The 27,848-nt window shown below is 44.3% G+C and overlaps 1 protein-coding gene across 9 annotated transcripts in view; it reads right to left on the bottom strand.

Annotated features, from left to right (window-relative positions):
* Positions 1–27,848, bottom strand: part of PAX5 (paired box 5) — a 175,008-nt gene that overhangs the window by 72,430 nt on the left and 74,730 nt on the right. For 7 of the 9 annotated variants that reach the window (XM_039856632.1, XM_039856647.1, XM_039856677.1 and 4 more), the window contains 2 exons: positions 9,292–9,348; positions 3,790–3,919 (listed from right to left, as the gene is read on the bottom strand). In XM_039856632.1, the coding sequence (XP_039712566.1) occupies positions 3,790–3,919; positions 9,292–9,348 (187 nt within the window). The remainder of the gene's footprint in view (positions 1–3,789; positions 3,920–9,291; positions 9,349–27,848) is intronic. The other 2 variants (XM_039856641.1, XM_039856686.1) reach the window with 1 other exon arrangement.

Genomic DNA, 27,848 nt, shown 5'->3' with positions numbered 1-27,848 from the left:
TGAATTTCCTATTTATATTCTTTACCTGTCTTTTCTAATGATTTTTTTCTTATTCGATTTTAAAAGCTCTTTATATATTAAGGAAATTAGCTTTTTGTCATCTGTGTCCCACTTGTTTTCCCTCAGTTTTGTTCTTTGTCTTTGGGTGTTTTTCCATACACACAAAAGATTTATATTTAATAGCCATTTATATAATTTTTGTCTTTTGTATTTGGAACAAATTTTAAAAGGCCTTCCCCACTCCACGATTATAAAAAATTTCTCCAGTGTTTTTTTTTTATAGCTTTATTATGGTTTTTTTTTTTTTTTTTTTACATTTAAAGTTTTTATCAATCTGGAATTAATTTTGAATAAAGAGTGAGGTGTGGATCCAATAGGCCCAATTACCCCAACACCATTAACTGAATGGTTTTTTTTCTCTGCTGATTTGAAATGTTGCATTTGTAAACATCCACATATCTTTAGACCTATTTCTGACTCAAAGCTGTTTCATTTGTCTACTTACTTCAGTTTCAGTAATAAATAGTTTTAATTATTATAGCTTTATCATAAAGTTTTTAAATATGCTATTTTACTCATTTCTCTATTTCAGATTTTTTTCTAGCTGTCTTTGACTGTTTATCCAGTATTTAGTGTCATTTTGACAAGCTCCAAAAAAAAAATTCTCTTGCTATTTTGGGATTATTTTGAATTAATAGATTACTTAGAGAAAACTGACATTTCGATATTAAGTTTTCCTTTTCAAGAACAAACTATATATCTCTATTCTTTTATGTCCCCTGATGGAGTTTTAAAGTTAAATTTACTCCTCAGCATTCTATCTTTTTGTTATTGGTAATGTTTTCTTCTATTATGTTTTCTAGATGGCTCTTGTTTACATATGAGAAAGCTAATGCTTATATTTATAAAATTATATAAATTTATATTTATAATTAGAATACTCTTAAATTTCAAAAGTCAGCATAATTCGGACTTCGTTTGAGATATTTATATTCTTTTTCTGCTCTATAACGTGACTTTAAAATGGATAGGTCAAAATACAAATAAGTCTTTGGTCTTACCTGAAAACTCAGCCCATACCCAGACCTGCCACTTGGGCCTACTAAAGCCTCCTGCAGACCCCTGGACCGCTAAACCACTCGGCAGGCTTTTAACACCAACTTTCCAGATCAGAGTATTAGATTCAAACTCCTCTCCATTGTGAGACAGATGAGAGAGTCGCTAGGTGGGCGTCTGTTTGGAGGAACTGCTACCACTGAGCCCCCGCCTACTGCAACCATGCAGGAAGATGCTGAGATCTGATTTTTCAAGGGAAGCCAGAAATTCAGATTTTAACTTTTTATATGTTCACTCAAATTCGTAAAAGGTCCTATATGGGCCCAACGAACCATATCTGGGGGCTGGACTAATCCTTTGGCCAACTGGCCATCAGTAAACTACTTTAGCAGAGAAAAGCCTCAGAAGTACAACCACAGTCTCAACATTTACTGGCTTCTTTTCCATCTAAACAAGCTTGTGCACAGATGGTAGAATAGAATGTCTTCTTGTAATCTGCCTAAACCCAAGCTTCCCATGAGCCCCAATCCTAACAACAAATCCTTCCTCTGCAGAGCAGTCGCCTCTGGAATCTCATTTGATCCTCAAAGGGCCCTAGAGACAGGACCATTTTACATACAGAGAAACTGAGGCTCAGGGATGAGTCCAAAGCCAGACCGCAAGGAAGAGACAATGTCAGTATTAGCCCCCAGATTATGTGTGGCAGAGCGGTTGGCTGTACAGGCCCTCGTGTTCAGTTTTAACTCTACTGCTCACTGGCTGTGATCTCTGAAAAGCTATGTAATTGCCCTGGGCCTCAGTTTCTTTGTGTATGAAATGGGCATGAACATAATAGTACCCGCCTCCCAGCATTCTTCTTAGAGCAAAACAAGTTTACCTAGCAGAGTACCTGATACTTAGTAATACTTGTTAAAGTGACAGTTACTATTATTATTAACTAGTCCAGGCTTCTTTCCACTCTGTCACCCCCACCTCCCTAATTATTTGTAGTTCCTTGAAAAGAATAAGGACCAGGATCTAGGACTGAGGGCCGGCTCCAACTCTCCCCGTTACCCCTTATATTAAGCCTTGAGTCATTGCCTCTCCCTGAGACTTGGTTTCTGCATCTGTAAAATGGGTGTGTTGTCAGAGGTCTTGTCATGGATCCTCATGGCACCAGCAGGGAGGACCTCATAGGATATCACTCTGACTGAGGCTCCCTGCCCCTCTACCCCTGTCCCATTGGTGACATCTTCCTACTTGCAGGCTCGGCTGCCCTCCAGGCTCTTCCCCCATCTCAGGTAGACAGGGAACCAAGTCACTCTTGCCACTTGACTGACACGCACATGGTGCCAAGATCTGCCAACAGGGCCCCAGCTGCTTCTGCCTGAGGCCCATAACCCCAGTGCTACCAGCACTATCACCCCAGGTCTCAGAGCCTTAACCCCTTGTCTCATCCGGCCCCCGCCCCAAAAGTTCAAACTTGAGTCCAGCCTCCAGCTTCCCTAATGCAACCACAGCCCACCTGCATTTCGAAGAACCCCTATCTCTGTCACTACTTACTATGTCCTGCCTATTAGCCTACAGGGACATCCTGGTACCTCAGGCTAGACCCAAAAGCTCTGGCCCAAGTGCTGCCCTCAGCTCCCCACTATCTGTCTATATAGTATCTGAGACTACCTCCTGCCTGCCAGGTTGAACAACCTCCCAGGACTGGCAGCTCAGTCTGAACCAGTGCTACTGGAGCAGAAAGAGGTGTCTGTCTGGGTCCTTCCAGTCCAGCCCCTTCTGCAGCATCGAGCACAGTGGTGATCGGCCACCATGAGAGGGCTCTGAGAAATAATAGTGACATGTGCGGGGTGCTTCTGTATGCTAGACGAGAGTCTAGGCATTATATGCATTAATATAATTATTATTACATTAATTAACATAATAACTATATATTACATATTATTTAACTTAATATATATATATATAACTAAGTATATCTTATGTATAATATAACTAAATATAATAGTTAATTAATTAATATAATAACTATAGGGTAGGTGTCATCATTCCCATTTTAGAAATCAAAAAACTACAAACCATAATTCTTATATAACATACCTGAGATTACACAGTTAGTCAATGGCAAGTTCAAATGCAGCAGTATTTGGGCCTCAAGGGCCCAAAGTCTTCATCTTTACACTGACAGCTAAAGAGGCTGACCCTGGGCCTTCCAGAAAGGCAGCTGCTTTGCATACACCAGCCTCAACCTCCTGCCCTTCTTGACTTGGCCTCTGCCTGGAAATCTGAAATGCCAATAACAATCTGCCAGGAGGCCCACTCGTCCTCAAGGCTGGTGCCAACCGGGACTACCCTTCTCACGAGGGAGATAAATCCCAGGCCTCTGAACACTCGGCTCTACGCATAAGGGAGCCTGAAATCACCAGGCCCCCATGACATGAGGCTTCCCAGCCACCCCTCTCAGCTGGTAGTCCACGTGGCATTTGCTTTCCTTCAACTTCATCAGAGCAATCTACAACAGTTTCTCAAAGTAGCCATAATCCCTGGCCCCAGCAGTTTCCTGCCTGACCTGTTCCAGGAACTCAGCCTCATTAAAACAAAAATGGCCAGTCAAGTCCAAAGGCACTAAGAAGCCATTCTTCCCACCACACAGGCATTCTCAATCTCTCTCTCTCTCTCTCTCTCTCTCTTTCTCTCCCTCTTTCACTCCCTGACACATATCCCCCACACCCCGGGTGTCCTCACCTGTCACAATGGGGTAGGTCTGCGGCCCGGGCACGCTGCTCCCAATATCAGCAGGGGTGGGGCTGGTCAGGTTGGCCTTCATGTCATCTAGCCCTCCAGCCAGTGAGGCCATGGTTGAATACTCGGGGGTCTGAAAAAAGAAACAAAACAGTCAGCATTGAGACTCCAAAGCACCCCAGCCAAATGCCACCACCATCTTCTGGGCTCAGCCACCCAGCTGGGCTGCTGTGCCAGTGTTGGGAGGGCACGTTCAGCTTGACGGAACAAGACAGTGTCCAGAATCAACAATCTTGCCCATGTACAGAAGTGGGCAAGGTTCAGTGCAGTGTCACAAGATTCAAACCCAGATTCTCTGTGGCCTGCAGGCTCCCCTCGCCCAGCCCCAACTACCCTCTTCAATGTGGAGAAAGAGACACCGATAACCAAAAGCAAGGCAGAAATAAGAACCTTGTTGCCAAGAGGTTAGAAGGAAAGGTTTCTGACTCTGTGCTCTAAAACCATAGACATAGAGTCACAGAAATAAGATTAACGGGAATTTGGGACATCATCCTATCAAACCCTCATTTCACACATGAGTAAACTGAGGCCCAAGGGGAAGAAGGCTTTGTCCAAGGCCAACAGGGCAGAATCCTAATCCAGCAGATGGTTCACCATAACATGTCACCCAAAATTCAATACATCAGGCCAACTGAGGCACAGTTTGGCAAGTGTTTGTGAATTCTGGAAGCATGTAACCAACCACCTGCATGCTGAAAACTGTGGGGCGCATACATCTGATTTACCAAGTCCGTGCCAACCACGTGCATTTGGCCCATGAGTCATGCTCCTTTCTTTAAGCCATTTCGTGAAATCGGAGCTTGTGATGAGTCATTTCCTTGGCATCCAAGCCACTGTCAGAAAAGGTTGTAAAGATGCCACCTGGGTCTCCCTATTCAAGGACAGACTAAATTATAAGCATGAGTGACAGGTCTCATCTCCCACCCAACCCCCAAACCTATTTTTTAGGTAAAGCAAATATTTGCAAATACCTAAGCCAAAGAATTTGGCTGTGCATGCCAAGCTCTGGCATGGGAAGTTCCCTCCAGGACCCTGGCATTGTCAATGGAAGACACGTCTCAGTCTGTCCAGAATTATGTCCTTGGCATACAGGGGCAGGGAAGCAAGCAGCCTTCTGAAAGAAATTGCAGGCTCCCTGGGTAGGACGATGAGGACTGAGCCATAGGCAGGGAAACCGGAGGAGCGGGCAGAGGGAACTCAGACTCAGGCACATTCTTGACACTTTTCTTCACAAATGAATTAAAAAGTGCTTCCTGGGCAGTTTAAATGCCAACCGGGAAGGATGGCAGCTGTGAGTCTAGCAGGTACTATAGGCACAGGACCCTGAGATGGGGTCTCACTGAGGACAATTTGTCCAGAGCTCCCAGGGCTCTTCAATGATCTTCAGTAGAGGCTCATTCTGAAACACAGAGAAGAGCACAGAACTGATGCCAGCCCAGGTTCTTCTAAGGGAGAAAGAAAAGACGAGGACACACCTCCCTGGCATCAGGAGTCACTACAAAGCTGCAGTAATTAAGACAGTGGGGGATCAGCACAGAGACAGATAAATAGACCAATGAAACAGAAGCAGGTCCAAAAACTGATCCATGTATATATGGAACTCTGATATATGAGAGAGGTGATGTACAAATCAGCAGATGAGAATGGACTCTAATAAACACTGTGGGGTAACCAGTTATCCATTCAGAAACAAGGGGGGAAAAGAAATTGGATCTTAACTTTACACCAGACACAAAAATCAATTCCAGGTGGATTAGACGCCTAAATGTGAAAGGCAAAAGCATCTAATGTGGTCAGCTCTAGGTCTGGCCAAAAATCTTTGGGAACAAAGCCTGTCCTTTGTGGGAAAGGAAACAAGTGACCTTGGATACTCACACAGGATTCTTGGTCACTGTTAGGACAGTAGTGGTTCCCAGATATCCCACCTCCCTGTTTCTATGCCTCCTCCTCCAGAAAGCCCTTCTTGACTACCACTCCCCAGGCCCCAGGAGGCAGGAATCTTGCTTTCATTCTATTCACCCCACCAAATGGTGCCAGCACATTACCTCATGACCATGTCAAAAGCTCACATTTACCAATCGCTTACTCTGTGTCAGGAGCTTTATCGGTATTATCCTGTTTAATCCTCACAATCACTCCATGAAATAGGTTCTATGTTTTCCCCATTTTACAGATGAAGAAACTGAGAAAGTTACATAGCTTCTAGGTATCAGAGCCAGGATTCAAACCCAGGTCCGTCTGACACCAAAGTCTTGACAATTACCCTAATTATTTTCATACCGCAGTGCATCCTGACCCTTTAACAGATGTGGAATCAATTTGCTGGTACCAGCATTCTAAAAATTGAAATTAGAATGAACTAGAACAGGAAATAGCCAAGGGTCTCACACATAGAAAGAGTAAGTCCTGCTCGTGAATATTTGTTTCACGTATAAGTAGATATGTAGGTAGGTACTAGGTGAAGATGAAAATATTTTTCTTGCTATAGGTCATGACCAGCACAGTCTTCGTTTCATGCAGGAGGGAGCTACTGGGAAAAGGTCACTATCTAGACTTCATCCTCCATAGAGTGGGACTTGGCCGTGGCATTAGCCCGCTAATTCACTCTAAGAAGGAACTGGAAGTCAAACTCACTGGAAGTTGCTCCTTCAGTGCACTGTCATGTGCAAAGACAGAGGCGAAAATGCCTCTAAAGAGGGTCTCTTCTCAGATGGCACCCTCTGGAGTTTATGGGACCCTGGGGGTGGGGATGGTGCCTCCCTCCTCTCTGTTCCTGAGAACCCTAGTGGAGGCCTGATTGTAGTGGCTATTCGGTGTTTATTGAGCCTCTCTGGCATGCAAGATGGCACGTGAAGACTAGAACAAGAGCTCAGAGCCATTAATTTACACAGGGCGGGAAGTGGTCAGGAAAGATTTCTTGGGGCAGGCTTTATTTTGCCTGGGTTTGAGCAACCTCTGACCCCCAGAGCTCAGAAGTAAGAGGACAGGATCCAGAAACAGGGCACGTACCAATAATTGGAGGAGGCGAAAGTAGAAGAGGTGAAGAAGAAAAGGTCAACAAGCTGGGACTCAACTGTGCAAGGCTTGCACAATGAACATATGGATGAAAAAATGAATGAGTGATTCTTAGGAGAACCAAGCAGCATCTCCGCCAAGAGTCAGCATCCCTGTACTCCTCCCCACCCCACTGCCAGGCCTGCCCACTTCCTCGACTTCAGGTTGGACCACTATGTGTACAGGGGTCCAAAAGCCAGTCGCCCAACCACTAATGGCTGCCAGAAGGTAAAGTGGACTTCCCTAAAGATCTGGGGCTGGCCTGAGCCCAGCCTCTCTTCTTCAGCAGGATTGTACAGCTTTTACTCTACTCCCACATGAACCAGGGGATACTGTCATTTTGTTCTGATGTGTGATTATTCCCTAAGACCTCATCACTGTCTGTTCCTGTGAGCTGTCTGTGATTTTTAAAAGCAGTGGAATTCTCCCCAGTCTCCTGGGCTCCTTGGAACCTTGTTATACTGGCTGCTCCTCAGCCCCTCCAGGCAGTGTCCTATCTCTGCCTGGAGGGCCCCTCTCATGCACTCACTTAGTGAACTCCTACATTGTTCACAAGACCCAGCTCAAATGCCACCTCCGCAGTGAAGCCATTCTTGGGTTCCACACTCCTACGAAAAAAATCATGACTCCCTTATCTGTGCTTTCATACTTGACTACATTTTGCACAGACCTCCATTATCCTACTTCCTACTACATATAATGGCAGTTTGTCTATCTCTCTCCAGGTTCCCTTGAAAGCATGGAGCATGGAGCATCCCTAGAGCCCCCTAAGTGCTCGTTGAATGAGTAAATGTATGACCCGTTCGCACGACACTAGCCACAACACTCAAAAATGAACTGGGGGGTGTTTCCACAAGAGCTCCAAGTGACACGCTAACCTCCCACTTCTACTCCTCGTCAAGTCAGGTGACCAGAAAACAATGTCCATGTATAGCGTTAATTAAAGCCCCTGGGGAAGTGCCTTCACTGGTCTGTGATGGAATACCAGGCATTGAACATTAGTCAGAGGCAATAAAAGAAAATAGCCATACAAAGAACTTATTTTTTTAACCCCTGGAGACGTGCTCATTAGAATATTCAAATTCCATGTCAATCTCTCCTACAATTTATTACCAGGAAAAAAATTTTTCTCCTGACGAATGGTTAATTTGCCTCTGATTGAACAGTAGAAACTTTGGAAACCACTACATATCCCTCTTTGCCTTGGCTTCCAGGCAGCTCAGTCAAATTCAGTGCTAAATCACCACAACTACATCATTGTTGGTACCTGGTGCAATAATCTTCTCCTTTCCTCTACATAACCCCTGAACTTTTTTTCAGCCTTAACATTGTTTTGCAAGACGACTCAAGTCCTTTGTGAAAGTGGAGGCTGGGAGAGGTAGAAAGAATGACAGAACAAAAAAATGGGAAGGAAGATTAGGAGAGAAGAGAGAAGAAAAGAGAAGAGGGAAGAAGAGGAGAGGAGAGGAGAGAAAAGAGGAGAGGAGAGAGACAGCATTATTGAAGCCATTTTTCCTGGTTATGGGAAGCCAAGGGCGGAACAGTGGAATGCAGAGACCCTAGGCACACACACAGGCACACATGTGTAATATGTCAGTGTACCTATGTGCTGGAAACACAGCCATCTCCCCCCACACCCTACCCCCAGACATTGATGTCACAGGCAATAGCTATGTTCCACATTCCTGCTTTTCTGAACTCTTGGTGTCTTTTTCTTAGGATGTCGTTCTACTTCCTTTCTATCAGGACTCCCTATTTCTGTCCTTGACTATGACCCAAGAAGAGAAACGAACTGAGATCAGCAATTCACAAACTGTCCACGCCAATGCAACCAATTGGGATAAAGCTTTTCTGCCTACTGCCACAGACTCCTGTAAGGCCTCAAAGTCAAGACTACCAGATAGGCACGCGCTCCTCTCAGACACCGTGCTCCAGATGATGGAAAGTCCTGTACTCTCAATGTCTGAGCTAGAAGGATACTCAGGGCCATCTTTCTCTACCTGGAAAAACTGAGGTACGGAGCGGTGTGGGGAGGAATGGATTTCCTTAGCTCAGTTTTATCTGCCTCTGACCCCATGGTAGAAAGAACATTGAACTAGGAGCAGTAACATGGGGTTCTTGTTCCAGCTCTATCTCTTTGTCGCCTCTGTGACCTTAGTAAGCCAGGTGAGCTCTCTGAGCCTCATTGTCCTCATTAATAAAATGAAACTTAAGTCTAACCCCTTGCTGCCTGCTTGCCAGGGTGATTGTGAGGATCTAAAGGAGAAGGAGCAGGATTGCACTTTGGAAACTAAGCAACATGAAGGGTAAAGAAATCCTAGAAGGGACTCAAGGAGGCACGTGCCCCAGGAAAGTGTATGCTGGGTGTCATTTGGGTTCCTAGGAAATTACCTGGAAAAGGACTGCCTGGGGCTGCACCAAGTATTGTCTCATCAGCACGGGGCACCACTGCCATAGCATGGAGGAGAAAAGAAACACAGACACGTGAGAAGGAGGGCAGCACGAAGGAGGGCAGTGCAGGGGGATGAGGCTGCAGGGCTGGCTACCTCAGGTGGCCACCTTGGGCCATGAGGCTTCCCCATCACCTGCTGAGCTCCTCCAGGCTCACCGCCAGGCCTCAGGTACCCTCAGGAGCTGGGCCAGAGCCAGGCCAACCACTACCATCCTGAGAGACCAGACACCTGCCCACCTACACACCTACCCAGAAGAGGGCAGAAGGTGGAGTAGGGAAGGTGTGTCCCCCGGGCCTGGCCTAATGACCTGAGATTAAGGAGGCAGAGGGGGATGGATGTCTGAGGTAGCCGGGGTGGGACAGGAGTCTGGGGGCAGGTCTATCCCGTTGCTGGCCTCTGTTTCCCCATCTGTCTGAGGACCTGCACTTGATCTTGAAGTCCCCAGACACCGCTGATGCCTCTATAACTGGCCACAGACAAAGTATAGATTTCCTCTTCAACAGATGAATATCGATGCAAGAAAAGAGAGACAGAGGGGATTCTATGGGTTAGAGGAGATTTAGAGATGCATCAAATAATCACAATGCGAACCCTGATGTCAAGAAACTGTAAAAACTACAAATGTAAAAAAAAAGTTTGATGCAATGAACATTTGGAAATGCTAACATCAGTTGGATATTTGATGACATTGTAGAATTTGCTAACTTTATAGGTATAATAATAGTTTCATGGTTATGCTTTTAAGCTCTCATCTTCTAAGGAGTCACTCTGAAATATTTATAGATGAAGTGATATGATGTTTGGAGTTAGCTTCAAAATAAAGTGTGGTTACCAAAATGTGGTATATCTATGTGATGGAATACTGGTCAACAATAAAAAGAAACAAGATATTGATGCATGTTACAACATGGATGAACCTCAAAGGCATGCTAAGTGAAAGAAGCTAGACATAAATGGAGTGTCCAGAACTGGTAATTCTACAGACACAGAAAGTAGAGCAGGGTTGGCTGGAACTGAGGTGGGAGCAGGGATCAACGAGAAATCCACATAAGGGATCTTGGGGAATGATGAAACTGTTCTAAAACTAGGCTGTGGTGTCGATGGCACAACCCTAGGAATTAATAAAAATCATTGACTTGTATGCTTCAAATGAGTGAATTTTATGGCATAAAAATTATACTTTAATAAAGCTGTTAAAAAATAGAGTGTGGGGAGTATAGGAATATTAATGGGACAAGACTAGTGTAAGTCGATAATTGTTGAATCTGGGTGATGGGGGCTGAAGAAGTTGATTAGACTATTCTGTCTACTTTTGAAATTCTCCATAATTAAAGTAAAAGAATATATTTGACAGCATATATTTGACTTGTGGCACCACTTGCCAGCACCAGCCAGTTGTCCAAAAAATATCTGTGGAATAATGAGAGAACCCAAGAGGCCAAGGACAGCCAAGAATTTGCTCTCTCCAAGGCCATTATCCCTCCGTCTCAGGGACTCAGTGGTTCCAAACACAAGAAGCATAAGGCCTCTTTGCCTAGCACTTTCCAGTTTGCCAAACCCTTAAAGGTCCATTATGTCCTTGGGAATCCTGGGCTGTGAGTAGACAGAGAGACAGAACTCAGAGAGAGGACCCCATGTGAGCCAACTCTAAGTTCAGCGCCGAGCCGTTGCCCCAGAAGTGAGTTAGAACTGGAGACAACTTCACTACCAACTCTGAGGGTAAAGCTCAGACGCTGTGGGACAGTGGCACATCTTCCTCCGAGAAGCACCTTGGCCACAGGCCAAACTCCTCTCCTCCGGCTAGAGAGAGAGCTCTGAATCTGAAGCAAGGAGGAAGCGTCCACACTTTGTAAACATGGGTACACAAAAACTGCACCTGAAGAGCATATGTTAAGAAATAGTTCTGTCTTGATTACAATGGATTACACTGATTGGCAGGGAGCCTGGAAACCTGGCTCTGCCTTGGACTCCCATGTGATCTGGGCAGACCCCACCCCTGTCTAGGCCTCAACGACTCCATTTACCAAATAAGGGAGATGGACCAGAACAGTCAAGGCCCTTCTGGTTCTGAGGCCTCACCAGGGTCTGTGCCCCACACAGGTGGGGCCCTCGCCATGTAGAATGAGTTTCTCCCTAATATGGCGGAGGTCTGTAGGTTGGTGAAAGTGTCACCCATTCTACCCAGGCCCCTGAATCCAGAAGCCTGCAGCCATCAGGGGAGAAGTGTGGCTGAGGAAGCTCACTGACCCTGGGGCCAAGAGGATAGAGTTCAAGTCTGACATGGTCAAGTTCATGTTCCGTGGAACTAGGCCAGGCACCTCATATTCTGCGCTCCTTTTCTCCTTTGTAACATGGAGTTATATGACCTGCCTCACCAGGTCATGAAAGCACAAAGAGAATGATAAGAATGTCAAGTCCTTGAGGACAGGCCTTTTTCTTCTCTTTTTTTTGAGTCCTTAGGGCCAGACATGAAAACAAACAGTTTTAAAAATGCTGAAAAGGGCAATAGGAGGGATCCTTGTGTCAATGGAGCTGTTCTGCATCTTGAGTCTATCAAAGCCAATATCCCAGTGTGATACTGCACTGTTTTACAAAATGTTATCATCAAGGGAAAGTGGATAAGGGTATATGGGATCCCTCTGCGTTATTTCTTACGTTATTTCAACTGCATGTGAATCTACAATTGTTTCAAACTAAAAAGTTTAATTTTAAAAAAGAGTAAAAAACAAAAACAAAGTTTTAGCATTTTATCCCCGATAAATCTAATAAAGATGATTTAAACATGAAAAAAAAGTTTGCTGAATAGAGGAACTATAAATCATGCTTGCAAACATACTCCATAATCTATAAGGTGTTACCATTAGTATTAACTGGGGGGAAGAACTGTCAAGGATTCTGAATGACCTCTCTTCCAGGAAGCCTTCCTTGATTTCCCTTCCTCTTTTCCTAAAACACCTAAGTGGGCCTATCTCTACTACTGCACTTAGCACTCTGCCTGTACACTTAATTGTTTAGGGTCCTCATCTCCCAACTAGTGTGTGGACTTCATAAAGATGAGGCTGTATCTCCCTTATCTTTGTGACCACAGCTCCTGGCCCAATGCCCAGCTCTGAACAGATGTAACATAGATGCCTGTGGAACCAAATGAACTGGGACAGGTACCATAGCCTGGCTCTGCCAACAGCACCAGAGGTGCTTCCCAGAGTCACTGAGAGAATAAGTGATGTCAAGGACCGTAGGCATGAATGAGACATGCTCTGTATTCATTTGGCTCTTCAGAACTGTGCCCATGCCTGGATCAAAATAGTTTACAGTGGAACCGAGGGGCTTTCAAGAAGAGATTTGCAAAGTTTAACTGACTCATCTCTTCCTATTCTGTTTACGGCCTGCCCAGCACTCTCCGTCACAGCCCCAGACACACTCACAGGTGGTACAGAATAGCAGAGGAAGCCCCAGGGAGAAGACTGACATCAAATATCGTAGTTTCTGTCTGAGAGAAAATTTTCCAGCAATGACTAATCGAGAGGCCCCTTTTCCCACCTCTGGCCACTTAGAGAATCTTAGTGAGACCAAATCTCAGGACCCAAAAGAGCTTAGGGGTTATAAAGGCTGATCTTTATCTGATGCTTGAAATCCACCAGTGATAGAGAACTCACTACTTCCTAAGGCAGCCACTCCATAGCAACACAACTCTCGGCTATGAGAATGTGCCCTGGAAATCTGCCCCTTTAGGTCTCTCCATGCTGGTCTTGGGTGCGCTCTCTGGGGCTCTAGTTCTAAAAATGTCCTCTCAGGCCACGGGCACCACTGCTGTCCCCACCTGGATCCAATGCAGGGCTCTCAGGCCCTCTACTCCTTATTCTGGACATGTTCTCTCTGACTGGGGCAGAAGAAGCTTGCTTCTGCTTTTCTTGTGGCCTCACCACCTGGCTGACTCATACTGTTCTCATGGTCAACACAGAGCTCACTACAAATTCATTAGAAATGGAAAGTGATTTTGCATATAATTTTTTTAAAAAACATTCATTTTCTCCCACCCCTAACCAGTGTGCTATTTGCAAGCCAGAACGCTCTGTGCTTATAAACCCTCCCTGGCTCCCTACTGCCTCTAAGTAAGGTTGACCTGAACCTTACAGACCCCAATTCAAATCCCAGACTACTTTCCCAACTTCAACTCAGACCTACCCTATTTCCAAACACACACTCACTAATCCCTAAGTGCCCAGGTCCCTCGCAATGCCTTTGCTCATGCCGTTTTTCCAGCCCCACCCGAGTCTAAATCCTTGTTCTCTAAGGCCCAGTTCAAAAGCCTTCTCTTCTTGGATGCTTTCTTAAGTCTCTTTGGTTGAAATCATTTCTTTCTCTGAATCCAGCAGGCCTAGGCAAGACCTATCCTGGCTGAAACTGAGTGAGGGAGAGAGGGAAGGAGTGAAGGAATCCAGGGCCACCGTGAACCTTGAAAAATCTGCAAAAAGAGCAGGAGGAGAAGAAAACTCTAGGTTCAGAGCAGTCCAGTTCTTGTCTAAGACTCTACCAGCTCTCACCTAAATTTTCACATATAGAATAACAGTCGAATAAACTTGCACTTTCCGGATGCTTACTACACACCAGCTACCGTTCTTGGTGTTAAAACACATTAATTTATTTAATCCTTGCAACAACCCTACAGGGTATTATTAACCCCTTTTACAGATGATGAAAATGAGGCACAAGTGTCCAAAATAATGTGTCTAAATCACCCCCCGGCAGTGCAACTTCAAGTCCAAGATCTTGAGCTCTCTGCCACTATTGCTAACCTCATTCCAGTGCGGACGAGAATACTGAGGGTGGAGCAGCTTAATAAACTGTGGGGAGGGGTGTTAGACTCAGGTCCTATCTGATCCCAGAGTCTGCGTTCTTCTTTGTGATTCTAAAGTGCCTCATGATGAGGCACTGGGGCCCATATCGAGAAATGCCAACTGCTATGCCAGAAGCACCTTCATATGCTTCATAACCTCTTCAGACACCTGCCTGCTCCTGACTCTACACCTGTGACAAGGCCATTCCTCCACCTCAAGTGCCTTTTTCCTTCCTCTCTTCTAATCCTTGTCTATCCACCTCTTCAAATCCTGGCTCAAGAACAACCTCCTATAGGAATTGTTTACAGATAGGTTCAGTCATAGATATCAACTTTATCCTTTATTCTCCCCTCTTAGACTCAGAGAACAGCCTATACGATAAACTCAGAGGATAGCCGTGCTCAGATTTTTGTCAACATTAGCGATTAATCTGAACATTACGGGGAAGCAATAGCAAAATAAATATACACATGTGACATTGTTAGCACTCTTCAGGAAAATTCAGGCATCGGACTGTTTGTTTGGTTTGGGTGTGGTATTCTCCACTGAAAGTAACATTTCGGGTTTTAGAAAGACCAGAAACTAAAGAAATGAGACCCTAAACTTAGGTTTTGCTATTATGTGTAAGCCCAAATTTTAGCTAATGTAAATAATAGAGAAAAACCTAGCACAGCAACCACGGTGTTTCAATTTAAATACCTTTTTATCAAGGTTAACTTTACTTAAGAGCCTTTGCTTATAATTACTAAAATATGTTTGCATATTGCATGTTATGTGTCAATTCCACGAATCTTTCATTTTGTACCTGGAAACAAAGCATTATAATCATTCTTTGTGCTAATACCTATTATTTACTTAAACAAGCAAGCTATTGGCCTGGAGATCGGACATATAAACAAACACACTTTTGATGGTTTGGCTTGAGTTTGATTTTTAACAATTCTTTTTTCTCTCTCATACACATACATATGTTAAATTTAGCCTCCTGGTTTTATTTCCTTCACCTCTCTCCCACAAATCAAACCTCGAATAATACAAAAAACTGCTGGCTAGAAGGAGACTTCACACAAATAAACAAAAGCTTTCAAGCCAAAGGCAGAGAAGTTCCCATCTCCCTAACTAACTACTTCCACCTCCTCTGCCTGCTCCAACAAAACATCCTCTCTCTGCCCAACTGCCCAGGAAAACCCTGAAATATCTCATTTTCATTTCCAGGAGTGGAAGAGGTTTGATCCCCAAGTAAAAAAAAAAAGTTCAGTAATAACAGTAAGCTGGGAAAACCCAGGCAGATTTCTCCTTGCCACTCGTGTCAAGCTCACAAAGAGAAAAAATTGTACCATCCGACATGGTTGGGAGAGTTTAATCCAAAGCACTGCTAATTAATATCCCCGGCTTTCCAGAAGCCAGTGCCACATACAGCTGCAAGGGCAACAAGGCTGTTCTCCCTTCAATTTTATGGGAAGAACATTTTCATTACAAAGCCCCCTCCCAGGCCCTTCTCTCTCAGCCAGAATAGCCTAGAGAAGGAAGCGGATGATCCATATATCAGAACTCCTTCTCTCCCCATTAATTTTATTATTTATACCCCATTTTAAAAGTTTATTGGTGCAACTCCCTGTACACCTGGCCAGGGCCCTTCTGACAAGCGGTGATACCCTCCTGCTTCCCCTCCTCAGGGGCCGTTTTTTGCATTGTTCCCCAGAACGTGCCAACTTTTTAAAATTTGCCTTGGAGAGCTGACTCCAGTGTCATTTCCTGCCCCGCCACCCCCATGCACACATCATTTTTTTTAAAACGTATGTTAAAGGTTCTGAACTTACTCATTTGTGAAATACATGTGGATTTGACAGTTTAACATGCGCTCTGGGTGATTCCCAGAGACCCCTTAACACCCTGGGGGATGCCCTATGTGCCCATACCCAAATCAAGCACCCCTCAACTGTTCCAGCAGAGTTAACCCATTTTTAACCCACACTGCCAGACTACGGGCAGGCCCGGTGGGGCCACACGTCTTACGATTCTATTCTGAAACCCCACGTGCTCAAGGCTGTCTCTTTCCAGACTCCTAAAGGGACCCCAAAACCAATCTAAATGTCTCGAATTTACCTGTTTGTCTTTTATACATATAAATAGCTGCATTTCCATTCTCTCTTTGTTTCTCATTTTCATTTGGTTCTAATATCTGCATGTAAATGTCGGAAAATAGCATCTGTAATTGGAGATTATGAAGTATGGCCAGCTCCTGACAGGCCGCTAAGGAAGATGGATTATCCTCATTTTTCTGTAAATTTTGTCAATTTTGGAATTCATAAGCTATCAACACTGATCAAAATGGGACTTCACAGCTGTGTCAAAAAAAAGAGAGCCAGAGAGAGCTAGCAAGTGAGAACGAGAGCGAAGGCTGCTGATTATGCGCAGGGGCCAGCACGGGCAGCCGTGGTGTTGGCACAGCAGACTGGATGTCCAGTGTCATCAGTGGTCACCCCCTTCCCTGGACCCTCCCCTCCACACTGGCAGCTCCCTCAGCATGGGGCACCCTGGAACTCGAGGTGGGGCTGTTTAGTCCCCTGACGAAATGAAATGGCTAAATCACACCACTGGAAGGCTGCAAATCCTCCAAGGCACCCAAAGCTTAATTTATTTCCAGGCGCTGCCTTCCTTATTTATCTGGAGAGTCTACAGGCTCCCTTCGTGCAGGCCTCTGAGATGTCCTACTCCTTCCAGACCCTCATGGCCCACTTGAGGCAATTGTATTGGTCTCTCTCTCTCAATTTTCCCATTACTGGGAGTAAGTACTGTTGGGACTCTGTAATAGCCCGACTGCAGCCCATATCAATAACAGATGAGGTTTAATCGTCCAACACAAAAATTATTTAGGCGCAGTAAGGACATTCAATGTCATTTGCATAATGGCATTTCTATCGCACGCACCTAACCCGTCTTGCATAAACAAGGCCTTGGGACCATAAATAATAATAAATCATGACGTCTGCACGCCTCTTGCGGTAATAGGAGCCACTCTTTGTGGAAATTATTTCAGCAGGAAATGGGCACTGTAATTTTAAAGACATGTGGCGCAGTGAGGCACAGTAAATCACGCGGGCAGACAATCCCCAGGAGCAGCCCGAGGACCTGCCCTGAGCCCACAGCGACATCCCGGGGCCACTGGAGGAAGAGGGCAGGTCTTGAGGGTGAAACATTCAGGACCTCTAGAACAGACACCAGGATGTGCCACTGGCCCAGCAAATAGCAAGACTGCAGGACGATGGTCAGAGCCTAGTACAGGGAGAGCCAGCTTTGGGTTGACGGAAGCACCCAGGCCTCAGGCCAGAAACCGTCTTCGTTTCAGGAGAATGGAAGCTCCCTGACGACAGCCGTTTTTGTTTGTTTGTGTTTGTTTGTTTTGTTTTAATTTTTCTCTGCTCCGTTCCCTGCTCTACCTAGTGCAGTGCCTGGCACCCAGCAGTCCTCGAGAACTATCGTAAAAGATATGCAGTGAGAGGAGAAGATCCTGGGCCTAGGTAGCGAGTGGATGAGAAGAGCTTAAAAACATTAGGATCAGCTCGACAGAGGCATAGACCTGGGAGAAGGCAGAACCTAGCATAGAAGTGAGTGACACAGTGAAAATGCTCGGCAAACTCTAAACCAGGTGTCAAGGCAGCAGTGGGGTAAAAGGAAGGCACAGATAGTGAGATAGCGAGCAGAGCAGTAAAGCTTGCAGGTTCGGGAGGGAGACGCGACTGGGTTAGAATCCCAGTTCCACTCATCTCAATCAGACCACCTCCCCTCTCCATGCCCCAACTCCTTTGTTTGTGGAACGAGCCTAATAACAGTACTTAGCTCACAAGGTTAAATGAGATAATGTGAGCAAAATGACTGGCGCTTGATCAAGCTTTGCCATCATTATTATTGGTATGACTGCCATCACCCTTCTGGAAGCAACAGAAACAAGTTCAAGTATAACTCTGCCTCTTCCTAGCTGTGTGATTTGGGACAAGTTACCCTACCCCTCTGGGCCTCAGTTTCTGCTTATCTGTTCAAGAAGAGCATTAATAAAACCATCCTCACCTGAGCCGCTACAAAGCAGCAATGACTCAAATGAGGTCATGCTGTGAAGCTCATTGTTAGTATAAAGTGCTATCTGCATGGGAGGGACATGAACGTTCCTCAGGAGTATAAGGAAAGAAAGAAGGGGAGAGCTTCCCAACACCTGCCCAATGTCACCTCCAGCCATCTCCACCCCTGGCTGCAGCCTGAAAAGTCTGTGCTTTCCAGAAAACATTCTGGCAGGATACACACCAAAACAGTCTCCTGTTGCCTCTGGGAGGGAGAAGAAGGGACTGCGTTGGAGTTGTTAGTTAAGCTGTATCGGCAATGCGTTAATTTTTCTAGAAGAGAACTACTACTTGTGTCATCAAGATTTCTAAAGTTGATGAGATTTCATACCTCTAGTCCTTGGTACATGCTATTCTCTCTACTGGAATACCAAAAGCTAGGAAAATGCTGACGGATCAGCAATAAAGGGCCCATCCAGTGATTTAAATACAACTGCATTTCTCTACCAGAGGAACCAAGAGAAACAGCAATCGCTTCTCTCTCCACAGAGTCTGGCTCTCCATCCCAGGATGGGCTGTGGGCTGCACTCTGCTAGGAATGAGTGAATTGTGGGCTTCCGCAACCTCACACCTGCAATGCCACCTTCAGCTACCACATTATCTCACCCTCACCAAAATGTGAAAACTTTGCTCAAAAGCCAAATGAAGTCTGCAGTTCAGTTATTAGTATCATACCAACGTTGGGTTCTTAGTTTTGACACATGGACCATGGTTACATAAATATTAACAACCAGGGAAGCTTGGTGAGGGGTTTGTAGGAACTCTCTGTACTATCTTTACCACTTTTCTGTAAATTTAAAATTATTCCCCCCAAAATGTAAATAAAGAAATAAATAATAAGCCAGACCTCGCTCATCATAAGAGAAAAGCAAATTAAAACCAAAATATGTCATTTTTCATCTATCAGATCAGCCATGAGTCAAAGGATTGATACTGCACTGAACTGGGGAAAGAGGTCTTCCCATTTCCAAGGATAAATCTCTTTGGAGAGCAGGGGGTCTCTCTTTCAAACTTTACAATGCATGTACACGGATCCGGCCATTCCACATCTGGGAATTTATCCTGCAGGTATAGCCTCACGTGTGCACAAGTACACATGGACAAGGATGCTCACTGCAGCCTTTTATGAAAAAGATTAGAAGCAACTAATAGGAGACTTGGGCTTCTATTATGATACCCCATAAAGCTGTTAAAAAGAATGAAGCAGCACTCTGTCGATGTGGAACGATCACCAAGAAATATTTGTTAGTGGAAAAGAGCAAAACAGAACAATGCATGCTACCATCTGTGTTCCAAAGGGCCAGGAGTTATAGATATATATTGAAATACACATACGTACACAGATAAACTTTACCCTCACCAAAGTATTGTATGTAAATCTCTAAAGAATAAAGAAACTAGTAATGGTGTTTGCCTCCCGGGAGGGGAACTGTGTGGCAGGGAGAAAGAAGTGAGGAAGAGACTTACTTTTCACTGTATACATTTGGTATGATCTGAATTTTTACCATGGGGGTATATCACACCTGTTAAAGTTTCCTGAATAAAGAAATAAATAGTGTTGCTTAGGTAAGTGGCAATGAGCATGTGCTGTCTAGACTTGAACAAGGCCATAGCTGTGCCCACGGGTCCCTCAGGACCCTCTTTGTCTATGTACCTCTGCATCACCCACCATGTCTGGCACGAGTCTCCTAGACAGTGTGCTCAGTGGCTGGTTGCTGGATGGATGGATTCAAACACCCACCTGTCTAGGACCCTGCCCCACTCCTCAGCTCAGGAGAAGGAATGAGACCCTCCTACATTAGATCTACAGCTCTAGGCAGTGTCTGAGCTGAAAAGGACTTGGAGTATCCTCATTCACCAATTTTCAAATGGGAACTTGAGGCCTGTTGAGGGAAAACGACTGGCTCAAAGGGACACCACATGAAAACAGGACTAAATCAGACCTCAGGTCTCAGGAAAAATGACTTGCAGTTGGAAGGAGAAGGGGACAGGCACCATTTCTCTAGCTCTCAAATGCTTTATGGCTCTGTACTTCACAGAGACGCTCACATAAATATCACACAGTCCTATAAGGCAAGCACTAATTACACCCATTTTGTAGATGAAGAAACCAAGGCTTAGCAAGGCCCTATAACCTGCCCAAGACCACACAGCTGATAGGCAACAGACTGATCCTAGGCAGTCTGGCTTCAGAGGCTACACTCTCAAACACCACACTCCAAACCCTCAAAGGCAAGATTGAGGCCAGAGACTTATGAACTTGCTGGGGGAGGAACCACATCTGACCCTCTTCGCTGCCAACTGGAAGGGAAACCTGCTACATTACTTCACAGAGTCCATGAGATGCAGACTGTCCATCACTTCCAAGTTCTCCTGCTGACTCTTAGACCAGACAGGGTTCTCCCGGCCCTCTCTAAAGAGCAAGCTGAGAAACCATAACTGTCCTCCAGACCCAGGGATGACTGCCACAGGTTATTCCTTCAGGTGTCCCTCATGCAGGTTCAGGTATTGCCTCCAAAGTACAACTCAGTAAAAATAACTCTAGGGGGATTATACAGGTGGTTCAGTTACCCAGTTAAATGATTTGATCTAGGAATAATTTTAGAATAAATGGAAGATACAGATTATATGTTCTCCAAGCAATCCTCTCTAAATATTGCTTCTCTGAGCCAATCTACTAAAAATGGGAAATGTTTTTATTCCTAACAAGTGGCAGGATCCCTATGTGCTCACAGTTAAATGCAGACCCAGTGACACTGACACCCTCTTGTTAACACAGAGGGGCCTGACAGGGACCCGGGCCAGAAGCCTTACAGAGGTGAGCGGACCAACTACCTGCTGGTAGGAACGGGAATCTCCTTAAAAAATTGTTTTGGATCCAGGCCAACACACAGATCTCTAGATGATGGAGACCCAGAGCTCTCCTCCATTGAGCACTGTCACAAGGGTTATGTCCCAGAAGATATCTGAGACAGATGTAGCCACATTCCCATCTCTGTTGCTAAAAAAAAAACAAAGGAAATAAAATTCTTGCTACCTCCAGTACCTTTCAAGATGAAATTCATGTCAAGATAACCAAATCAAGCAACTCGTTAAAATGAATTGCTATTTATAAATCCGTTCAAACAGAGGGAAAGGGTCCTGAAAATAGAAACTTTCATTTTGGAATATTTGGCCCACAGCCATTCTTCTTGGCAAATTGGATCAGTGTGTCCAGTCATTGGGGCCACTCCTTGAATGAGATAGAGGAGCCGATTTTCAAATACCAATACCACCACTCGCCAGCTGTGCAGCCTTGGGAAAGTTACTTAGCCATTTTGTTCCTCATTTTCCTCATCTGTAAAATTAAGATAATAACAGTCCCCACCTCACAGGGCTGCTGAAAGGATAAATGAGTTAACATACACCAAGTGCTCAGACCAAGTGCTCGGCACGATGTAAACGCTCCATTATTATAAAACGGCATGGTCACAGACTGGAGACTATCCAACTTCGAGCTCTCTACACCAGTATGCAACACACATATTTCACCCAAAAGAAGCAAACGAAAAGGTAAGTGTGCAGGAAACTTGTGCCTTCCCTGAGCTTTGGGAATTTGGCCATGACGAGCAATGCTTCTCTGAGCATTCCTGTATGTGTCTCCTGGTGCACAGATGGCCAGCTTGAGTTTTCAAATCAGGTAGCAGTTACTCGGAACCAGTCTGCGATCTAAAGAAATCAAAGCAGTTGACCTCCATTCGTAGAGCTGGGAAAATAAACTTCCCCAGAACCAGCCAGAAGGTGGGCCCACAATCTTCAGGTTGAAACATCTAGAGATTAGGACCCCAAATACGCCATGTTATGGGATCTAATGGCCAATGTTACATCCTCCCATAAGATTTTCTTGTATCCGAGCTTGTCCGAGGCAATGCAGGTTCACTTATTAAGGTTGTGTATGAACATTTCTGAATTGTCGTCCCCACCGCCCCAGCACGGATGCAGGTTTCTGATTCCTGGGTAATGGAAGAGAAAACTGGGTGCTGGTGATAAGTCACTGGCTCACCTGGGCCCTTTCTGGTTAAATCTTTTGTAAGATATTAGGATTCACTGGTGAGCTGTGAGGCATCCCCAGGAGACATTTGAGGTAACTTATTTACCAATAGGCAGGTCCCCAACAGAATTTGAAAGCCATATGGCCCATTTTCTGCTTCTTAGCTTCTAACTTCATAAATAACAAGGAATAAATGAGGAGTCAGCCATGCCCAGGGCCAAAACAAGAGGGAAATGGTTATTTTTTTCCAGATCCCAAATATCTATTCTATAGAGGCTCAGAAAGGTTAGCAGGGAGAGAATCTATAGTGAAGCCCCCAGGGCACAGACAGCATAGGAGTTCTCCGGATTTATTCCATATGCTATAGTTTGACTCCCATATTCTGTTCATAAATGACTTTGTTGAGAACAATCTGTCAAAATTACTATACCGGTTCCTAAAAGTGTCCCATAGGGAAGCAGTGTTCCCCTTCCCAGCAGCTCCAGACACAATCCTCACACTCCAACAACCAAAAGTGATGAGCACTGAGGTTTAAAAGACGATAAAGATCGCACTGGGTAACCAAACCTACTGCATGTGTCTTGCTAGGAAAACATAACATAAAAATGTTAAACCTTGTGTGTGTATCAAGTATCATTCCCTCGGTTTCCTCATCTTTTAAATGAAGAAAATAAACACCAACTTGGAAGAGTTTGTTATGAGGATTAAATGAATAATACAAATAAAATATTTAAGTGTATGCACTGTCCAGATCTATTATTACATTATATATTATATTACACTTCGTTTAATGTGTATGTGTGTGTATTTTTTTAAAAGGCTTTCCAGAGTCATTGACCCACCCCTCACGCTCCAGCCACTTGCAACTACTCCCCTTCCCCAGATTATACATGCACAGGTCTCCATGCTTTTGCTCTTCCTCTTCTCCACCTGGCACCCCCTTTACTCATCTTCCTCCCCACTCACTTCCTGTGCAGCCCCTCAGACTCTAAAGTCTGTCGGGGCAGGAGTCTTGTCTGCATCATTCAGGCATTCTCTGAGGATATAAATAATAACGATAAATAACATCTACTGAGTGTTCCCATGAGCCTCCCCTTTTGTCCTCCCACCAACTCTGGGAAGGGCACGCTAGCATCCCCATCTTCCTCTTGTGGGTGAGGACACTGAGGCTCAGTGAGACTGGGCAACTCGATCAGATCACACAGCAGGTAAGTGCAGATGCCAGGTTGCAGGAAGAACCAGGCAAACTTCAGAGCCCTCGATCTGAACCACCTTGTCACATGGCCAGCGTGAGTGACCAATGTAATGCCGCCTGAATCCCCAGAAAGGCTGAGTATGAGGGGAATGGCAGGCGCCCCTGAGAGCATGGTCCCAGCCCTTCCCCCCAGGAGGGACATGAACAAGCTCAGAAGTATTGGATTCTGAGTTTGAATACCCTCTTCTCTCTTCAAGACAGATCTCGGAGACTAGAGAACTCCTGTCCTCTGTCGCGCCAACAGAGAAATATTAATGTGCTTGTTTGTAGGGAGAAATTCTTATAATACAACCCAGAATTAATAATTTATTACGAAGATTTCTTAGCTCCTCAGGCAGAAGTTCTAAAAGTAGTACAAATTGTTACTTTGATTATTTTAATGGGATTTTCACCTCCATGCCTGAGTTCATCTGCCTGTGTAATCTATAACCAGGCAAACAGTAAAAACAGAGAAAGCCTGGGGAGGAGAAAGTTCCCAGCAACTCCACAGCTCAAATGTTCTACCGCTGCAGGTCAGGCAGTGTCTGCGGTCCATCTCTCATGCCTCCCTCCTGACAATTCCAGCCTCTCTGCCTCCTCTAGCACTCCCATTCTGCCCAACCAGCCCTGATCCCTTCCCCACTGTGACCCTGTCACTCTGCCCTGTGGAACCTCTGCTGTGGCAAAATGCTCCTTGATGATAATGATAATAATAATGATAATGAGCTGGATCCTCTGCTAAGCCCTTTTTATGTTCGCCGCACTTAAACTATACAACCAAAATGACAAAAGAACCATCACGATCCCATTTTACATATGAGAAAACTGAGGTGAAAGCAGTGAGAAAGCCAAGTAGGTTTAAAACAACTCTGCACACAAAGGAAGAAAAGCTAATGTTTATTTGGGAAACGATAGTGCCCTACCTGCTCAAACCCAGGAATAAAGGAAGATCGCACAGACTCTGAGGCAAGCCTATGATCACTTATTATCACAATCTTCCGAGAGGCTCTAACGTAACATAACAGGTTGCGAAGTCACAAGCCGCTGCTTTGGAAGCCTGCGCTCTTAACTGCAACGCCGTCCTGCCTCCAGGGTCCTCTAGACTTTGGTCCCTGGCATCTTCTCCCCGTGACTTTCTGGGAAAGGCAGAGGACTCTGCACACTCACTGTTCTCCAGCACCAATGCCAGGCACGGCTCCACACACCATCCTGCCACAGTGCCCCCTCCTCGGGATCCCACAAATCTACCCAAGCCAGTCCCCCCGTACTGTTAGTGAACTGCATAAATCCTTCCTGACAGATGACTCCTTCCTGGGGTCCTCCCACCAGCATCTTCACCTGCCCTCAACCTCACTGAGCACATTTCTATGACTCCACTGGCCTTGATCTTTATTCCTCAGCTGCGGCCCCAGCCCCATGGATGGCCACAGGTAGGATCTTATCCTGTCATTTAAAACTGGTCTATCTCCGAAACCTCAAGACCTTATGCTCCTTTCACTCCCTCATCCTGATGAGCTGGTTCTTGCCAGGAACCCCCATAAGTTACAACAGGTGGATAAAGTTATCTGCCCTCTTGGGGGCCTGAAATGATAATAACATCAGCAATTACCTTACCTTGACTCTAGAATTGTCTGTATCCTCTTAAAAGCACTGACACTGAGCTGGACTATGTGATGGTCTTCAATAAATTCATCCCATTTTGTTTCACAGCCAAGACATCAGAAAAAGACCAACAAACCCATCAAAACAGAAGATAGGAAAGGCAACCCCATCTGTTCCAGAATGCCAAAGCTCAGAGCTGAAAGGGACCATGGTTGTCAAGTTTCCCAAGACCCCATCCAATGCTTAAAGACTTTCCTTGACCCTCCTCCCAAGTGGCCACACTGCCCATATCAAACGCTCCCTGTTTGGAAGGTCTCCTCGACCCTTGAAAGCTGCCTCTAATTTCCACCTAGGTCCTGAGTCTGCCCACTGAAGCCACACACAAAGACCCTCTTCCTCCAGGGGACCCCTCTGATAATTGGATTACACTCTTGGGTATCTACTAAGCTTTTTCTTCTCCAGGCCAGCTGATGCCAGTTCCTCCACAAGAGCCTCTAATAACAGGTTTGGGGTTCGGTTGTTGTAAGTGAGGGCAAGGTAAATGGTGGTTCAAGGCTCGGGCCCTGGACTCCAACTGCCTGGCTTTATGATCTAGCTCCCAAACTTTCCACCTATGGGTCACTAGACAAGTTGCTGTCTTCTCTTGTCCCGGTTTTCTCATCTGTAAAATGGGAATCATTTTACATCATCTACTTCACAGAGCATGGAGGGGGTGCACAAAGAGCTGTATAAGAGTTAAGCACAGTACTTGGCACATATCAAGTGCTTAGTAAATATTAGCTCTTAGGTCTAGTCCCAACCCCTCTGGTTATCTTCCAATTAATCAACAACCCTCTTAAGGTGAGGCACCCACCTGGAGTCCCACACACGTGTGGCCTGACCAATGCAGAAGAAAGCAGTCCGGAGTTTGCTTTCAGTGGCAGCCACGTGACTGAGTTCACAGACAACTCAAACGCCCCTAGATCTTTCTCACCAGTGCTTCTTGTAATCTTCATATCCCCTTGTCTGTTTTATAAATTCCTATACTGAGGCCTATCCACTCACCATTATAGCTATAACTATCCACCCACTGCTATTTTTAGAACACATGAGTCAAAAAATTTCTTCTTTCATTAGTTAACACTGTCTCTCAAAGGAGACACAGATCAGGCCAGGAATAGGAAGAGAGTATTTCATTTTTATTTAGTATGATTCGGTACTGTTTGAATTTTTTGCAACACATATGCATTACTTCTGCTTTGCCTTAATGGAATTTACTCTGCTACTCTTAAAACTTCTTGAATTGCGTGCTTAACTCATTACTCTTTTAAATTCCTTTTTAAATAAATGCACTTAAACTTATGTATTTCTCTCTAAGTATCACATTAGCTTAATTGCACAAGTTTTGATATGTAGTGGTGGTATTGCTATTTTGTGTGCTTTGGTTGTTCAGTTCTAATAGTTTAATATCTATTAGGATTTCTTTATTTGACCCAAGGATTTTTTTCAGAAAGTTGAGTCTGTTTTTTAACTTCCAAACATACTGAAGATTGGAGACCATTATAATTTTAATTTTAGTGCACCGTGATCAAAGTACACAATCTGTGATGCGGATTTTGGTCCTGCTGAGACTTGCTTTCACAACTAGCGCATAGTCATTCTTTTTAAGTGTTCCTTCCATACATACTTTCTGTTTGTTCAGAAAGTATACATACTTTCTAATCGTTGGCCTTTATATGTCTATTTAATCAAGCTTGTTAATTGTGTTGTGCAAATCTTACAAATGTCCTTGTCAATTTTTGTCACCTTGATCTATCCATTAGTAAGAGGGGTAATGTTAAAGTCTCCAAAAACATATTATGGGATTTTTTTCATGTTTATTGACAAATTTTGCTTTAAGTATTTTGAGACTCTTGCTAAATGCATACATTGTCTTTGTTATCATTAAGTAATGAGCCTCTTTGTCTTTGAGGATACTTTGGGTCTTAAAGTTTATGTCATCTGACAGTGATATTCCTCTATCACATTTTATTTGGTTAGTATATGCCTGGTCTATATTCTCATATCTTCTTACTTGCAACCTTTCAGTACCATTTTGTTTTAGGTTAATTTCCATAAACAGTATATTTCTGGGTTTTGGTTATTTTTCATATCTCTGTATTATATGGCAAATTCAATCTATTTATATTTATTGAAACTAATCAAATATTTTCATTTATTTCTATCACTTACCATCTAAATTTGTATTTTTAATTTACCATGCATTTTCCTCTCCTGTCTTCTATTGGATTCACTGAGTATTCTGTGTGGCCCCCTTTTTTTTTTTGCTTCTTCTGGTATGGAAGTTATATATTACATCACTACGCTTTTAATGATTTTCCTTAATTTGCTCACCTGCATGCTTGACATAACCAAATCTAAATTTATCAATATATCTATCCTCCTGAGTAATACAAGGATCTTAGATTTTTAACTCATATCAGCCCAGTCCTAATCTTACATGTTCTTTTTTTCTTTGTTTATAAACCCTTAAACTAGTCATTATTTTTACAGTCAATAGTTATTTAGATTATCCTTTGTTTATCAATGTATTTGCTTATCATGGCTTCTTAAATCCGTTCTTTCCTTCTGTATTTCATATCCTTTTTGTAGGCAACATATAGTTGAGTCTTGCATGTTTTTTTTTATATATGCTCT

The sequence above is a fragment of the Pteropus medius genome, unplaced genomic scaffold, assembly GCF_902729225.1.
Source record: "Pteropus medius unplaced genomic scaffold, Ma_sr-lr_union100, whole genome shotgun sequence".
Classification (NCBI taxonomy): Eukaryota; Metazoa; Chordata; class Mammalia; order Chiroptera; family Pteropodidae; genus Pteropus; species Pteropus medius.
The sequence above is the reverse complement of the archived record's forward strand: the minus strand, read 5'-3'. Positions and strand labels throughout refer to the sequence as shown.